Source organism: Catharus ustulatus, chromosome 1 (assembly GCF_009819885.2).
Source record: "Catharus ustulatus isolate bCatUst1 chromosome 1, bCatUst1.pri.v2, whole genome shotgun sequence".
Lineage (NCBI taxonomy): Eukaryota > Metazoa > Chordata > Aves > Passeriformes > Turdidae > Catharus > Catharus ustulatus.
The window spans coordinates 137,119,076-137,137,401 of record NC_046221.1 but is presented as its reverse complement, the minus strand read 5'-3'; the positions used below and the strand labels follow the sequence as shown (position 1 = coordinate 137,137,401).

The window sequence follows — 18,326 nt, the reverse complement described above, 5'->3', positions numbered from 1 at the left end:
GAAACCAGGCTCTACACCCTGTGAAACCAGACTATCAACTGATTAGTCTGGCCTCTGCACCATATATTGGAAAGAGCCTTGGTAGGATCAGTCTAGAAGAGAATATTAAAGAGTGTTGATTTTCCTGGGGATGCTGGTGTATCCCCAAGGCTTCAGCTTTGCCTCCTGCTTACATCTAAAAAAGACATGTAAACAAAAGGGATGTCAATGAAACACCATTTAAGAGCATCCTAAATTAAAATGTTAGGATGTAGCAAGTGCAAAAATGAGGGGGAATGAACAGATGCTAATTTTGTGTCCTGGAGGTCTAAACACTCTTCAGCAGAGCAGATACACCCACATCTTCCTTGGACAAGAATGTGAAAGCAAAGAAAGAACTGGAAATGGCCTTTTCCAAAACTGCAAGTGACTGTTCTTGCAAGCCTGTATCAATTTCACTCCTCTGATCATTTAGTTTCCTCCCTTACCAGAAGATTTTAATGACACTGTTAGTGACAGTGTCAAGTTAGCACAGTCATGCTGTCCCCTGTGCCACTCTCTCCTGCCCAAGTGGCTTCTGAATTTGGTGGTAAATTATTCCTCATCAGCAGCTGGCCAGAAGATGAGTGCCCCAAATAAAATACCCAAATAAAGGCATTCACTGAGGTAAAGGAGAAGAGAAAGCAGCTTTAACTTGGTCTTGAGGACTAGTCCAGTTAGTAACACCTATGATGCTCATGCCCCTGCCCCAGCTACAGCATGCACCTCCATCACAGGGGGTGTCTGAGAACCACAGCATTTGTTAGGCATAACTTCCACTGGAATGACTGTACACCACAGGAAAAGCTTCAGGCAGTCATAGGAACAGGACTTCAAAATCCATTATGTTTTTACTGCTATCACATCATCTTGCCTGTGGTGTCCTCCTCTAGTTTTTAAAATCTGATTTAATTTTGTTGTCTTTTTGCAGAGGAAAGCTCTGAAGCACTCTCAGACCTGTGATTCCAGAAGTAGCATATCTGCCCCAACCCTTAAATCTAAGGTATCTGCCTACAGCTGCTCTTACCACAGTCAGGGGTATTACAAACACTGCACCACAGAGAAGGTAGCACCAGAACTCTACAGGATGTCAAAAGCTTCCATATAACAGAACTCTACATAAAACAGGTTTTTATACTACAAATTGCCATGCTAACGGCCGACTAATCCTCAGCAAAAATGTTATTAAATACTCTACAAAAAATAATTAGTTGCAGGCACATCAGTTGAAAAGGAAGTCAGATCACACCAATGTAGTTAGAATAGTTGAGGAGTCAACAGCACAGAGGGCATTTGGGGGATTTTTTGCAGCTTTTAAAGAAGGAAAGTGCAGTAAGACACAGTTACAATCCTGTCTTGTTTCATCCTACCCAGCACAGCACCTGCTCCTCCTCATTAAAGTGGGACTTAGTAAGTTTAAAGTAGCTTATGTGGGACATAAAAAAATGTTGTTGTTGAGGCTGTAGCAGAGTCTGATTGCTTCAGTAGCTAGGAATCACTCTGCTTTGATGTCCAGTCTTCCTTTGGAAAAACTACAGGCATTTATCTGTTGTCCTTTAACACAATTAAGTCTCTTCTCCCTTGAGGTTGTTCAAACACTTTTAAAATAAAAAGTTGCTTGCTGAGGCTTCAAGCAGTGAGAGCTGTTTCTATGACCATACTTGGAGTGTATTAACTTCTTTCCAAATGCTTACAAAGTTAAGGTCACCAGCAAAACACAACCATTTTAGAACAGCAAATGTGTTTGACAAGTACAAAAAGATGCTGAAAAGCTTTGTAGCAATAGTAACTGTAACACTTTAACATCACTGGGCGCAGGTGTGAGAAGCAGCTCAGACCCAGCAGCTCAGACCCTTTGGTGAAGCAGGGCAGCAGCACTGGGAGGTGTGTTCGGAGCAGCAGCCTCCAAGGGAGCTGTGTGCTGGCTCTTCTGCTGTGTCCCAAGAAATGAAAAGGTAAAGTTGCTAGACCACCTTCCAGTTCTCCTTAAAGAATAAATTTCTAAACAGATCCTCTTCCACAGCCATGGGCCTGGTCAGTTTGTAACTTCTCTCTCACACATCAGTGTCTATGCCACACACAGGGTTTGATCACTCAGGAAAAACTCAGCCACTCACAGGAACCAATGGCTCCTTACTTTTTTGTCATCCAGCACTGTTTTTAGGGCATTCCATCAGTAACACTCATGGCAGGGGCAGAACTCTAAGTCTTTTCTGTCAGCCTGTTTCCTCAGGTCAGGTTTTTACAGGCTTTTCTTAAACTTTCTGCTTTACTTTTTCTTAGTTTTGGGCAGTTTCCAGCAGCAAGCCAACCTCAGGGCTCAAACTGCAGTTTGTGTGTTTGAGTTCTGCACTAGCCACGGTCTGGCTGCTGTAGCAAGGAACCCCTAATGCCTGCCCCAAAACACCAGCTGTGAGGCCACTGCTCTCTGGGGAGGACACAGCTTTCCAAGCCCACTGGAGATGCATGAGCAGAAGCAAGTTCAATTCCACTTCAGTCACAGTCCCAAAAGAGAAGGCTTTGTGCACACCTGCCATGGGGAGCTAATATGAATAGACTGGTACTTGTGAATTTTGGGGCTCCCATGTGTAATGCAGGTGTGCAAAGGCAGCCCCAGGTCAGGTGGCTCCTGCCAGCACACAAAAATCAAACACTGGTGTGCACTGTGAGACACCACCAGGAGCACACGGGTCTTTCTGGCATGGTGCAGCTTTGATCTGGGTCTAAAATCAGATTTTGAAATGCCTTCCTGCTGTTGAAATGTAATGAAAACTCAGAAATACTAAATCATAGTTTGTATAAAAGGATTCAAGATGCTACTCTTAAGAGTAAAGGATTTAATACTCTATTTTTAAGGTCTCCCACTGCTTTTCTCTCAAACCTGTTATGATAGAAGTTTTCTCATCGTTTCAATAGCTTATGCAACTTACCAAGAATACTTGTAACATAAGCTTTACATTTACCTCTTCAGTTTTAAGCTTTTTGCAAATTTCTCATGTCTGACTTCATCAGACATTCTTACGACTTATTTATTGCCTATGGATCATTATATATGTTTACATTAATTCAATTTATTTTTTTTTACAGCAAGGTTTTTCAAAGATACCTACAGATAGGGTAATGTAATAACCTTCATCCCAAAGCTTGCTCTTTCATCCAATAATCCCTGGCCATTAAAGTGATTTAATGGGTTAAGTGAAACAAGCTTTATCTGTCAGTACCTGAATTTGGAGGCACACTAACAGCATCCACAGATGGCTTTAATCAGTCTGATACCAGAAGGAAACAACCCCTCCACCCACCTCCAGAAAAAACAAAAAGCAGCATATAATACGAGCTCAATACCTGATCAGGTCAAATTTCTCCTTCTGGAGTGAGATTTATTTTCTAAATATGTCAGGGGGTGCCAGGAAGCAGTGGGCAATTTCTGGCTCTGTTAGCAAAGAAAAAAACACAAAAAAACCCCAAAGCAAACCCCAAACCTAAGCTATCTCTTGATTTGAAATCATGGCCAGTAACATACATGAATTACTTGTTAGCTTTTAGAAAAGCTCTATTACGTGGATTGAAAGTATGCATCCTGATGGAAGTTTCTTAAGAGAGTAGAAGGGACTCAAACCACATATTCTTTCCATGTGCAGTCTAGGTTGTATTTACAGGAAATTATGTCTGACAGATGTCTTTTTAAAATGCAGTTTGCTCCCAGTGAGTCATAAGAGCTCAACACTGATCATATTCTACTGTAAGATACTGCACTGAAGGAACTGCATTACGCTACAGCTTCCTTAGTCAGATTTAGGATCTATCTCCTTGGAATTCACTTAGAGTAGTAAACAGCTGTTATCCCACCTGAGAGAGAACAGGGAATAAGATATCCATCTAAAACCAGGAAAACACTGAACAGCCTTACAACTATTTTACTCGCTTCAGTCTTACACTACGTGCTGGTGATACCCCTCTTTGATGTCTTGAGGCATCCCAGAGTTGCAGGGTTGCTAACATCAACCCTTTAACTCTTCAGTGCACTGCAGACACGTGACAGGGGGAGATTTGTCTTGCCATGATTTTTTTGAGTTCCTACTGTCAACAAACAAAATTACCCTTTGTAGATTGCAGAGTGACTTCTTACACAGGTGTTTTCGGTTAGATAGCACGTGGAGAGTATCTGCAGTGTGGGTGTGTGCAGGAACACTGACGTGTCCCTGTGGGTCTCACTATTCCAAGCCAAGGCAGTGTGCACTCTGTAAGCCCTTTGTGACAGGCTCTTAAGTTTAAAGAAACAAAAAATCCAAACCAAACAAGCAAAAAACCAAAACCAAACGAGCAAAACCAAAACAAACAAAAAATACCAAAAACAAAACAACAAAAAAACTGCCAAAAAAACCCCCAAACCAAACCAAAAAGCCCAAGAGAGCTAAAAGTCTTCTAGAGTTGAAGAATAGAGGTGAAGAAGGATAGACAAAGTTCTAAACACCAACTTTTTCCATAGTGTGCACCAGCACCTATTGCCAGCATCAAAAGGGGAGCTGAGGGGGCAGAAGATGAAACAGCAACTGCACATCTCACTCTATGCAAGTAACAACTACTAGCATTTGTAGGTGTGTATGATCAGAGACAGAGGAAGAGAAAGGGAGCTCCAACCCTTCCTCACCACCCCCAGCCTTTCCATGCTTGGGTCCCACACTGTTCTGATGTTTCCAGGATGTGAAATGTCCCAAAAGGAAATCCGGATGAGACATGTTGGGTCTGCAGCTGATACCTTTGTACAAGTCTTATCTAAACTCCAGGTCCGCTCCATAACTATCCATGCACAGAGCCCAGAACAACAAGGCTTTGACAGGTGGAAGCTGCCAGATTCCTAAAGAAGATGTAAATGCCTTGGTGTAAGTAGATAAAACCAACCCCAGAAGTTGTGCAAACATCTTTATGATGCCCAGTGCATGTACCAAGTGTACACTCAATGGGAGAACAGCTGTGTTTTCACAGTGCCTCCTACAGGGTCCCCACAAAACAGACGGCAGCCCCCTCCCCATCACTGCTGTGTGTGCTACTGAGCAACTGGGAACATTCAGAAGGTTATTTATTGTACTCTGCACCCAGTTTATTTCAGTATTTCAACTGTGCACAGGAATACCTTGTCTTCCTAGGACTACTGTTACAGGAAACAGTGCTCTAAATTACTATCTGACCTACTGTTTTATTTTTTAAAGCTTGTTTTTTTCAAAAAAGCTTTGGTTTTCTTGAAGGAAAAAAACAAAAAGGCAAATGCATCCAAAACCTCAAGATACAGGCTTTCCTGGAGAAGCAGCACCTGTGAAATGCCTAAGTCCATTCATGTCTTTTACATAAGACATGGCAATTAATAAAGGTCTGGTAGCTTTGTTTTTCATTTAAAGAGGTGATTAAAAGTTTGGCACATGTTCCATAATATTGATTGCTTTGTGAATGATTGTTAATTACATTTAGTAAGAGACATGAGGAGAAATGAGGAGCAGACCAAAGTTAATTCCGTTTGACTGTTGACAGCTCACCGGGTCTCTTCAGATAAAAAAATGGATGCTCAAATCCTCTCACCATTTCACCATATTTTTGTAAATATACGCAGACAGAAAAAGATCCCAAGTTTGTTGCTGCACAAAGTTATGAGACAGTTTTGATTTTCAAAGTAGCTTAAAGGAGTATCTAAATGACCTTGTCCTACTTGATCATTGAATTCCTTTCTCCCTGAGGCTCATCTCTTGTCAATACATTATTAGCACATAGACAGTGGTAAAAACATGCTGTCCACCACCAGATTGGAGAGGACAGCACAATCATATGTTGAACACTCTTCACAAGGTTATTTGCTTTAATTATAAATAAGCAAGACAGTCAAGCTGTGTGTCCCCTTTCCAACTCCATCTTTAGTTTGAATGAGAAGTTCCACTTTAAACATCATCAGGTGATTTGTTTAAAGTTAGTAGCTGGAAATACTGTGCGGTTTTTCTGATGTTAAATGTCGCTTGCACAATGCATCCCCTTCCTGCAAGAAAAAGTTTCTCAGGCAGGCAGCTCTGGACTCACAGACTGCACACAGCAGTCTGGTGAAGACCACAGCCCCCAGCATGCTTCAACACATTTGTTTGCCTCCCAGCTCTATGTTTCACATTTCCTGAGCACTAGGCTGTAAAATTCATTGATATAAACTGGTAAATATTCCCTCTTTAGAAAAGCTGCAAACATCTAAAAGAAAAGACAAGCAAACAATACGAAACAAACCCAAACAAATGATAACCAGTTATTAGCGACCTGAGCTGCACTTACAAACACTCTCTAAAACTTACTCTAAGATGAATAGTAACACATGGAAAGGATGACTCTTGCAACCATAACACACCTCAAGCTTAATGTGGTTTAAGAAGTTTATCAAGTCTAACCATTCTCTTTGCCATCTTCTTAGGAAAAACATACACAACAGTATGTGAGCTCTTGACATTTAGGTAAAACTTCAATATCTCCATTTAATTCTCTATGCCAACTCCTAGGATTCCTGATTCAGATTTTTTTTTTTCTCTTTTTCTTGTCCTAGCTCGTTGACATCTATTTTGTTACAACTCCTATCCCTTCCCGTGCCAGTGCTGTGGCTGGCTCCCAGCATCATCCGGCGCGGTGCAGGGAGCCGGAGCAGCGGATCCCCGGGCAGGGGGCTGCGGCTCCAGGTGTGTAAGTGCCACACCCAGGCCAGCGTCACCTCTTCCTTCTCAGGTCCTTCCAGCAGGCCCAGAGTGACAGGAGAGGCTCCCTGCCTACTGCCTCCACTACAAGACAAACTGTCTATTGTGGCGTGGCCCCTTCTTTATCGGGCCCAAACCGCTTGCTAACCCCTGAGCAGACACCTCCTGTCCCACTAAAGTGAACCTAGTGTGACAAGAATTCCTTACAAGACAGCATAACCAAAACACCATTCCCTGCGTTTCCAGCTGCTCCTTCAAAGGCAAGAGGTTCTGCGGGCGGTACCGGGGAAGAGCCGGGCACATTCCCACGGCACCCAGGAGCTCCCACAGCCGGGTGCCGCTCCCGCAGCCCAGAGAAGGCAGCATCACCGCGGCCGCATCTCCTCGAGTGGCAAATGCCCGGCACGACCGTGCCTGTTTAGCATCCCTTCCTTCGAGGCAACTCTTCGTGCCAATCCGCTCCTTCTGCGGCCATCCCGACCCGCTCTCCCCAGAGCCGCGGGGAGAACCGACCCATGCCAGCCTCCCTATCCCGTCCCGGACCGCTACCTCCTCCTTCGCCGCGGTGCACCTTGACCAGCACCTCCGCCCGGCCGCCCGCTCGCAGCTCCCGCCGCAGGTAGAGCCGCCCCGACGTCCTGTCGACCCCCACGGGGGTGGCGCCGGCAGAGACCAGCTCGAACCAGGCGCCCGCCGCCGGCCCTGGGCTCCTCGGCACGCTGAAGACGGTGTCGCCCACCCGGGCCCCGGGGGGCAGGCGGGCCGTGTAGCGCCGGGCCGCGGGCCCCGGCGGCTGCAGCGAGCGCGGCTCCCTCGGCCGGCCCGCGCCCGCCGCCCCCCGCCCGCGCACGGCCAGGCGCAGGCACCGCGCGGGGCTGCGCAGCGGCCGCGGCCGCCCGTGGTCCAGAGCCGCCACGCACAGGCGGAGCCGGCGCAGCCCCAGCAGCGAGCCCACGGTCAGCACCTGCCCGCTGCGGGGCACCACGAACAGCAGGCGGCTGCCGGCGCCCGGCGGCCAGGGCCGGTAGGTGAGGCGCGCGTTGGCGCCCTCGTCGCCGTCCGAGGCGCGGAGCCGGGCCACCTCCGTGCCCAGCGGGACCAGCTCGTCCACCTGCAGCGGCCGCGCCGGCGGCAGCCTTGGCCGGTGGTCGTTGCGGTCCAGGACCCGGACCCGCAGCAGCGCCTCCCGGGGGGACCGTCCCGCCTGCCGCCGCAGCCGGAGCCCGTACTCGGCCTGCGTCTCCCGGTCCAGGGGCTCGGCGGTGCGGAGAAGCAGCAGCCCCCCTCCGCCGCCCGGCCGCCGCTGGAGGGAGAAGCGGGAGGCGCCGTCGCCTTCCAGCGCCCACTCCCCGGCCGGCTCCCCGGGGCCCAGCAGCCTCCGCAGCGGCACCCGCAAACCCCGCACCCGCGTCCCCGCCGGGCTGTTCTCGGGCACCTGCCCGGAGAAGCGCAGCAGGCGTGGGGAGCCGCCGCTCCCCGGCCCCGCCGCCCCGCCGAGCAGCGGCAGCAGCAGCAGGAACGGGAGCAGCCCGCAGCCGCTCCGCCGCGCCCGGCCCATCCCGCCGAGCGGAGCGCAGCCCGGCTCTGCTCCGCTCCGGCCGCGGGCACACACGGCACCGGCAGCCCCGGCCCGGCCCGCGGCCACGCACGGCCGTGGGCGGGGACCGAGCGAGCCCGCCCCGCGAGGCCGAGCGGGGAGCCCGCCCGTGGCGAAGCGCACAACGCTGAGGCGCAAATTACTCGTCTTCCCCTATTCCGTGGCAAAGCGCACAACGTTGCTTGGCAAATTCCTCATCTTCCCCCATTTCACATCGCCCGTGAGGGTCGTGAGTGATCTCTCCCTGTCCCTGTTTCAACTCGTGAACTTTTTGTTGTGTTTTCTCTCCTCCGTCCCGTTCCAGAGGGGAGCTGCAGCTTTGGTGGGTGCCTGGCATTCAGCTGGGGCCAAATCATCACATGCATCCAGCTGTTCCCTCCGGGTCTTCTGCAAGTTGAGCAGAACTTGCAGACACAGGCTGAACTAAACTTCACCGGGTGGTGACTTGGGGGAAAATGGGCAATATTCTCCTCTCTTCTGAGCCTTATGAAAAAAAGAAACAAAACCACCCAGCCAAGCTACAAGAACACTATAAAAGAATAGAGGAAAAAAAATTCTATTGCATAGAGTGGACCTTGGGACACTTGAATCATAAGAGTAGTTGTCACCCAGCAGACAACTTCTGTTGTAAGCTGGGTTTGTCTTGGAAGCACAGCCTCTCAGAAGTGCACATTCACGTTGCTGCTCCTTCAGGAAAGATGCAATATTTTTGGGACAGGAGTGGTGTGTGCTGTTGTTGAGAGCAAGACTGAAATGGTCCTTCTGAATGTATGGAGCAAACACATCAGTCCCACTAAACATGCATACAACAATCTGGGCATGGAACTCATTGCTGTGGTTAGTCTGTGATCAGTGGGAGTGTGAATACAAGCCAGACCACTCCAGAGTCAATCACTACTCATCAAACAAAACAGTGCTCATTTTCTCATTGCTCAGAGCACGAGTTCCCAGCAGCATCTGCCTGTTAATAAACAAGAACAAAAGTATCTCCCTTCACATAGTGATGGTAACAGCTCAGGAACTGCCTTTTGCAGAGTCTCCAAATCCAGCTGGTCAAACTGTTTTAGGTTTAAGCAGAAATGCTCCCTCTTCCTGCTTCAAACAGGCTCGCTACTTTTACCAGAAGGTTGTTAGGAAGGCAGGGGTGTTTGTTGCCAGCTGTGTTGTAACTTCAGTGATGACATATCTAGGCTGGAAATGAAGCTCTGCTCAAGAAAGCCAAAATCCATTTCACTCATCTTAAGTCAAATATTACAGGCAACAGTCAAAGGTGACAACCAGCTGCTAGACCTGCACCTGGCACTTGCACCTGCACCACCCGGGGAATTACCGGTTTTAAGGAGAGGTAATTGTTGGGAGATCACATCCCATTAATACAATTACATTTATTTTTTACCCCCTCAAGGTGAAGGGATGATAGCTTCTAAAATGTGGCACAATGCAAGACTTTAGACTGGGAAGGCAAAAAGTAAAACCAAATAGATTTACAGAATGTTTTACCAGTGACAAGATGAAAGCAACCATCCCGATCCATGCCTGGTTAATGTGCTGTAGCAAGCTTTGAGTATGCTATGATTGCTCTTTGTGCCCTAATTCCTTCCCTCACAAATGTACTAGAAGGCTCATTAATTTAAAACACTTAATGAGCTAGCCAGACTGTGCAAACAAGTGTTCAGTTTAGGACAAGCTTAGCCCTGCCTGGAGTCACAGCACAGCATTCCCTCTTCTGAAGTGTGTTGCATCCTTACACAACTTTCAACAAGCAAATCCTCTCAAAATCAGGTTCCCATTTTTAGCTTACATTATAGGATACACTACCCTTTCTATTCTCTTCTATTCAAGCACTTAAAACATGCAGTTTCTCCTGCAGTCTCTGAAGATATAAACTAGATTTTATTCACAGTATTCCCTCCCATCTATCAACCCATGTATTTCTAATACATTAACACAGCATTTTGGTGATGTAAATTCAGGCTCCTCCTGCATGTCACTTCCATTGCCAGAACTCGGGGCACACAACCAGAGCCAAGCTCACCTTGTACATACTCACTAGCACAACTGTGTTACTTTCAACATCCAGTTACACAAAACCTGTGTGACGACAAAACAAATGTACAGGTATTTGTGGTCCCTACCATTTAGAGATGCAAACACACTTGAGTGTAGCCATGTTTTCCAAAGGGACTTGTCTATTCCTGCAAAACTGAAGCAGAATCCACAGAGACTGAGTCAGTGTTAATCCAAGAGGACATCTCAGTGAAAATAGTGGAGATGGCTCTTGTCTTCAATAGGGAACAAGACAAGAAATAAACACAAATAAATAAGCTCCTTAGGGGTCCAAACCAACACAGATATCTTCAGGACACTGTCAGCTTGCATTGCCAAAGAATCATAGTGAAATTTAGTTTTAGGGTTCTTCTTAAGCAAAGCTGATCTAGTAAACTGTGGGCTGTGAATTTCCACCACTAAATTTAAGAACTGCCTTTCTGAGGCCAAAACATCAGCAAGCCCAACAGCCTTCCTCTGGCCCTCCCTCACAGCTGGTGGAATGCAGCCACCAGTTAGGGAGTATAGCTCAGATTGTCATAAAATGGGCCAACTTTGGGAGGAGAGAAAAAGGGAAAAAAAGGAAAGAAATAAATAAAGGAGCAGCATTTATCCATGTGCTAACAATGCTGAAATGGATGAAAATGACAGTGTTTCAGAACTGTATGTGTTTCAGAAAGAGATTTTAATGATGAAATTATGAAACCTTTCTAAAATTGCATAAACGGTTTAGTCACTTCTGCTGCAGTGATTTTGTCTTACTGCCCAGAACTGAAGTCAGATCAGCCATGGAACCCACAGGTGCACCCAGCAGTTACTCTGAGGAGACCACAGCTTCCGTGCTCAGAGTCTCACGGAGAGTGTAACATGAGGCAGTGAAGAATGGAACTGCATTCTTACCCATCCTTTTTCAAGTTACTTCAGAGGGGAGAACAGCTTAAAGCATCACTTTACTCACCCTCGCCTCACAGAATTCCAGTTTAAAAATAAAGTCAGTCTTAACATGTTTTGGGTCTTTCTGTTACCAGTCAGTACAGCAGGAGTCATGGTTTGACAGCACACAGTACAGTGTAACTGTGAAAAGGAAGAAATTCCAGGGCATTGTAAAGCTGCTCAAAGTTCTGAAAGTAAACGTATGTACTGATAGTGTGTTACAACCCAGTAAATAGCTCTGTAATACTCAGGATTGCTTCATGTTTGTGTATTCTATACATGAAGTTTAATCCATAACAAGATGCATCTCGTTACTATTAAAAAACATCCATGACATTTATTACCTAAGCAACCTGAAAGCATACAGGGGTGGAAGTATGATAGGCTGGGTCACTGCAAAAATGGGACAATCTGGGAAAGCAGGTCCTACAAACAGATTCCAGAACCACTATTTAGGTGGAAATAATCCAAGCCAACAGTAATTTTTACCTAACACCTCTGAATCATTGATTATAAACAGAATATATATTTTGCACAAAGACAGACTAACATAAAACACATATGCACCTATTTATAGACATATATCAATACAAATTCTATTATATATACTAGAATCTTCTCTGTTTCATAGCTAGGAACCACAGTCTCAGTTTTGCATAAAGGCATAGAAGAGTACATAGACGCCAACACGAATTTCATGCTGCCAGGAAGCTCCATTCTCCTTTGAGCTAAGAAACCACAAAGCTTGGCTACTTGGATGGCTGAACTTGGATATTTCAACATCAGCTCATTTCCTGACTAGCCTAAAAGAAAGCAGTTTGATAAATGCTCAAACTCAAAAAAATTATAAATTAGAGATGTAAATATGCAATGTTTTTCAGGTGCTAAATGATCTGTTTTTGGAGAATTGCTCTGTAGGGGATTTCTACTACCTCTGGAATTTAACTTTTAAAAAAATTAAGATTTTTGTATCAGTACATGCTAAATTATTACAAAGTAATCTGCATTCAAAGATTTCTACTAACAATATTGTATAAAACAATAGACAGCTTCAAAAATATGTAACCATGGTCTATAAAAATTCAAGGCAGATAATACATTAGTAGATTTAAAAAAAATTTAAATCAGTAAGCATTTGATGTTGCATAGCACTTTATTTCCAGGTGACATGCTTGCTGTAGGAAGTTCTTTAGGGAGAAGGTGACAGAGTTCAGTAATTCCATATGAAGCAGCTCACATTTTGCTGTTCATCCTCACACAAGTATGTCTCACCAGGCAGTCACAGTCAGCACAACATATGGATCCAGTCTGAGCAGGCTGCTTGTCCTCAAGAGTTGCAAGACTGTTTATGCTGCCCGTCAAGACAGACATTTGAGCTATGCTGCACAGTCTTCCCTTGACTTCTCAAAAGATAAAATGGTTTGTGCCCCAAACAATCCATACTTTCCAGACTTGGCTTTTATTAATTTTTTTCTCCACATGAAAAAAATTAGTTACAAGAGAAAAATATTTACTATGTATACATTACTTTGATAAAAAACTGTCCAAGACAGCAAACAGGATAAAATGAATTGTATTCCTTAGACTTGTTATTAAATAGCTGCACATACACACTACTGCTAAATGTCACTGTTAACAAGTAAAGCACCACCAATAATTCTTCTGCATTATTAAAGTAAACAAGTTTGAAATTTTGAAAGGCATTAAACCTTCTGTCCCATCAAATAAATAGGTAGCCTTAAACATCACTTGAAAGGCAGAAATACATACATTTAACTGTGCTGAAACCAAAACCATTGCCAGATTAACTACACTTAAAACACATTGTTGAGGTACAAAACAATTCAGAAGACCTTTAGGCATCACTAGCTCTGTATTTGGCATAGTTAGAGTGCAGCAACATAATGGTGTTTGTTTTCTTAGCTGTATTGATGAAGTAAAAAAGATTTAAGACAACACACAATGCATGTCTTAGAATTCCCACTTTTTTTCCCCTCTAAAGTTAAGTTTTAGAAAGAGTATTAAAGCATGATTATGCAGATTTATGTTGAGGTATTATTTCACATGAAATATTGCTTGTGTTGCAATAAAGTTCCGCTTCTCTTTCATCTCCCATACCACAGTACTCCAGTCCACCTGCCCATCAGTATTTACCAGACTTACAGATTCAATCACCATTAGCAATAAGAGAAGTTCCTCATTCCATCTCCAAAACACAACAGTAAAATAGACACCTGTAAATGCAAACACATATGTGCACACACCCACACATTCACAAGCACAGCCTATGCTTTCTCCTGTCAGAGTTTTGGTTGAAGGACAGGTTATATGAAATTTTAAGAAGTATTTCAGGGATACCTTACAATCCCTACAACCTGATCTTGCAGCTCCTTTTCATGTGAATTGCACAGAAAAGCTGATGGAATGTCACAAGGTCTGGACACTTGAAGATGACTTAGTGAAAATAAGGTGGTAAGAACAAGACTTGGTCCCTAGCCTCTACCTTTTAGTAAACAGCAATGCCACCAGAGCAAACAGTTGGAAGAACTTTCAATGCCTGTGAAATGTTTTGGCCCTCTTTCTTCCACACCTATGTATCTTCTCCTTATTCCCCACCCCCTGGAAAATGTATTTCAGATTGTGTTGTATTAAATTGTATTTCCACTTACTTTGGAAGAAATGAAATCAGTATTTTTTGAAATAACATGAATAGAAGTTTATGCTCAGAAATTCGTTTCCTTAGTCTCAAGCATCTCCTGTCAAATCTGAGTTCAAGTATGTGGTAATTCAGGAAGTGAAAGAGCATTTTTTTAAGATTAAGACATGTTAAGTTTAGCTGTGGGTTGGTCAAACTTCGATTCACAAGTCTAAGGATAACAGGTGGGTGCCTGAAAACACTATATTAATTTATTCTTTCAAGGTAGGTTTTTTTTCATTTACTAAGATCAAGTATATCAGAAAGTGGAAATGCGAAGGAGGAAATAAGCCAGCAGAATAGTCACACAAACTGCTATGCAAATTCTCATTCTCCCCAGTGAACAGCTGTTAAATGGCTAGCACACATCCCAGCTGCATCACTTGGGCATCCTCGGAGGCTGGCATATTAAGACACAACAGAAACTCTAGAAATCAGAGGGACGGGAACTTTAAAAAAAAACGTCTTCACAAAAAGAAACATGAATTGAGGTTTTTTGTTTGTTTAATAAAAGCTTGCAAGGCACATGTTTCAACTGAATTGCAACATCTACAGCAAAGCAGATCAAAATCTTTAAAACTTTCCCAAAACCCTTTCAGGGAGTTAAACCTGTGATCTGGTTGAAAACCAAGCCAGGGCTGTCTGCACAAGTCTGGTGTAATTTATGCCCTATTGTTGTCCCACTGAGGGGTATCACTGGAACTTACCATTTTTCACAGAAGCTGGAGATTGACAGTATTTTGCTAGTCCATAGCTGGACAAAAAATTAATTCACTTTCTTTTTAAGATATGATTCTTTCAGTCACTTGTTTTAGTTATGCCTTTTTACAGGAACAACCATAATGTTTTCCCAAATAAAAGGCTCCTTCTGTTACTTAAGGCTGCTGTGCCAATGGTGCTGCAATATAGTTTTCTCTAATATAAAAAGCAAGTTAAAAATCTTAAATGATTCTCCCAAAGCAGAATCAATTGAAGTATCAAGAATACATCTTAAAAACTATGACAAAACTAATAACAATAACTATGTCACAGTTCAAATAAAGTTCAACTCATTAATTTAAACAATGTATAAAGGCCAACGTGCTACAAGACAGTTTTTTCAGATGTGTGGGTGGCCTCATTTGTGATTTTCTTAACACCTGTGCTCTACTTGTAAGTGTTCAAACTACATTCTACGTGGTAACACACAGAACATTGCTGTAAAACACAACAGGCAGTCAAGGACAGCTGAATGCTGCATCTCAACATGGCAGTCTAAGGCATGAAGCCGTAAGCTCTGCGACTTCACCTACCCAACTACAGTTGTAACCGTGAAGTTTGCACCTGGAATGCCTTATTGCTGATATGAAGTGATATTAATGAATCACCAACTTCAAGAGTTAAATGACCAACACACAGACATGTAATTCCTCGACAGTGATTCAGACAAACTTAAATTGAAACAGGAATTCTAAACTTAATTCCAAGTATTACATCTATATCCACACATACAGAGGGGGTTCCTGCAGGCCTGCCATAGCTCAATACACAAGCTTCTGTTGGCAGACAGTAATTGAGTAGTCTTAAACAGCCCAGTGCAGTAAAACATGCACTTGTGCACAAGCAAATAAATGCAGCCCGCACTCCAGCAGACACACAGGTACACACTACCCCCAACATGATATCTGTATGCCCAGAAAGGATATTTACTTGTAACTAGTAACTCAGTTATATGGATGAATGTTTCTCTCAGTGACAGCATCCCATATATTCGATGGATTTATCTGAACATTGGTTTCAAATAAAACGGATATTTTAACATTTTGCCAAGACTCATAGGCCTAAAAATATAACTGAAAGTAAAAAACAGATTACAAACATGTTGGCTTTTAAAACAATAAAGCTTTTTCTTTTAAATCACTCCAAAAGTTTTAAAAAATCTCAGCACTATGTGTCAGTGTAAAGTAAGCAAATGTATCTGCACAGAGCAGAGAAGAATCATGCACATACAACAACATGCTGCAGTTTCTAGTAATTTCAGAGTTAAAATCTCCAATTTGCAGTAAGGATTATTTTGCACCTTCCACTTTCAGAATGGTTTGCAGATTTTTCAGCTGAGGGTTCATCCTGTTTTGCCAGATCCTACATTAAAGGCATCTGGGCTCCAAAGAATCATCCCCACATGCCTGATAGACTGGTCTCTGGGTCAGGTGTTACACTAATTTGTAACTGTAGGCAACTCCTAAGTGGTGCGCAACTTCTTCCAAAACTTAGTCCCGGATTTTGTCCAGGTTACATCTACATTAAGCAAAGCTACTGTTACCTTTTATTGGAGTTTCCATTCTCAACACCAGGTTTAAACCCAGAGTTGGAATTAAAACATCATTCATTTTCTTGAAAGTCTATCAGCCAGCAACAAACAGGATGAGCAGATAATTTGTTAAGAAAAGGAGTTGTAGAGGCAAAGAGGGTCATATAACAAAGAAAAATTTCAGAGGGAAGCAAAACAGCAGAGTACTTTCCCAAATTTCCAAAGATCTGTGTATTTGCATAATTGATATAAAAATAGCTATGAACATCTGTACCATTATTTATTAATGGTGGTGATTTTAGTGTTTTAAATGACAGTTATGGCACTATCTTAGTATAGCTATTGCATAATAAGTTGAATGAAATGAGCATCACCCATCCCTACACACACACACACACACACACACACACCAGCACACACACAGGGGGTGAAACTGAAGTGCAGAAGTCTCAGTAGCAAACCTGGCTGTCCTACTACACTTGCCTGGAAACAAGTATGGCATACTGTGGTATACTGGCCCATTCTGGTGGCTGCTAAGAAAGACACACTTAAGCACACACACACACACTTAAGTGTGGAGAAATGCTGAAGACAAGTTCTTTCCAAAGTGAAGATCTGAGCTATGTCTAATTCCTAGCATTTCCAACAATATGTCTCTGTAGACAACAGAGACAACAATGTAGAGATCAGTGCCTTAACCTAAACACAGAAATGTTTACCACGGAAGACAGAAGAATTAAAACAAAACAAAAAGAAACTCCAAACCAATAATCCAAACACTTACTTGAAAACACTTGGGATAGCAATTGTTTTCTTGCTAAAAATTAAAAGCTACATGACTTAAATGAGCTCTTAAAATAATTTTTCTGTGTTTACTGAAGTCTATGCATATTTCTATATATATACTGAAGTCTCTAACACTACAGTTAGAAATCTCATTTACATGAAGATTAAGATGATTTATAATGGGAAGAAAAATGTAAAAACATGGAAGACTGTAGCACATTGTAGAGACTGTAAAACAGATAAATGCCCCCGTTTCCTTCAAGGATGGTATATGTGTCTGCTGATCTATAGATCAAAAAATTTCAGTTTGGTAGAATAAAGCTGTCAGTATACTGCATGTGTGCACATCTCTCTGCAAAAATATACTTCCTTGTTCAAAAGGAACTTTTCCAACTGAAATTCATTCACAATCAATCCTCAGAAAGAAGCCTGCATGCTTTTTCATGACTGGAAGGATATCACAGTGTTGATTCTATATACAAAGTAGGACCTATTCCAGTACACTCGAGTGAAATAGTTCACATATGGAGAATAGTTCATTTTGATTTCATGACAAAATCGTCCATGTTTTGAGTAGGCATAGTTGTCACCTTCCTCACAAACCACCTGTCAGAAAGAAAAAGACCTAATTACAGTACTGAAGTGGTTACAGAATGTAATTCTGTACATTTAATTAACTTTTGTATTCTGTAAATTTCGTTTATTGTAGACATTTAATTTTCATATTGTAGAGTTCCAATAAACTGAAAACCCATTCCTCTGTAATTTGTTTAACCACCTAAAATAGCCTTTGTGAATTAATCCCTTTTTCAAGGTAGCAGGCATTAAAACCAGTGGACTTCATTCATATTACAAAGAACAGCAGCCATGGAAATTATGTATATGTCCCGTTTACCCAATAGTTCAAACCTGACCTGCACAGACATCCCAGTATGAAGGAAAGAAAAATCTCAATTACCTTTCCCAGGCCAAGTAAGTTTGGTATACCTAGTAAAGACCAAAGAAACACACACATAGTCCTATAAATTCTAACCAATTGACTTGGAAGCTACCTTGCATTTTAGCATCTACTGTCTGATATTCCTGAAGAAATCCCTTCATTATTCCTTCTGATGGCATAAATTTACATAGTTTTAAAAAAAGGTGGTCAGACAAACTCCTGAAGAAAAATCCACCAGTGGCTGCCAAACACAAAGATAATTGCCCCGAGCTACAGTCCTTCAGCAACAGACTGCTGGAAAACATCTG

The 18,326-nt window shown here is 43.1% G+C and overlaps 2 protein-coding genes across 3 annotated transcripts in view; both read right to left on the bottom strand.

Moving 5' to 3' along the window:
* LOC116999680 (neural-cadherin-like) overlaps positions 1-7,401 on the bottom strand; it is a 54,762-nt gene extending 47,361 nt beyond the window's left edge. The window contains exon 1 of the mRNA XM_033066610.1: positions 7,281-7,401. The gene's annotated coding sequence lies outside the window, so the exon portion shown is untranslated. The remainder of the gene's footprint in view (positions 1-7,280) is intronic.
* A 5,040-nt stretch (positions 7,402-12,441) lies between these two features.
* Positions 12,442-18,326, bottom strand: part of DPY19L4 (dpy-19 like 4) — a 34,565-nt gene continuing 28,680 nt past the window's right edge. For both annotated transcript variants that reach the window (XM_033051588.2, XM_033051577.2), the window contains exon 19: positions 12,442-17,684. In XM_033051588.2, the coding sequence (XP_032907479.1) occupies positions 17,520-17,684 (165 nt within the window). In that variant the 3' untranslated portion in view covers positions 12,442-17,519. The remainder of the gene's footprint in view (positions 17,685-18,326) is intronic.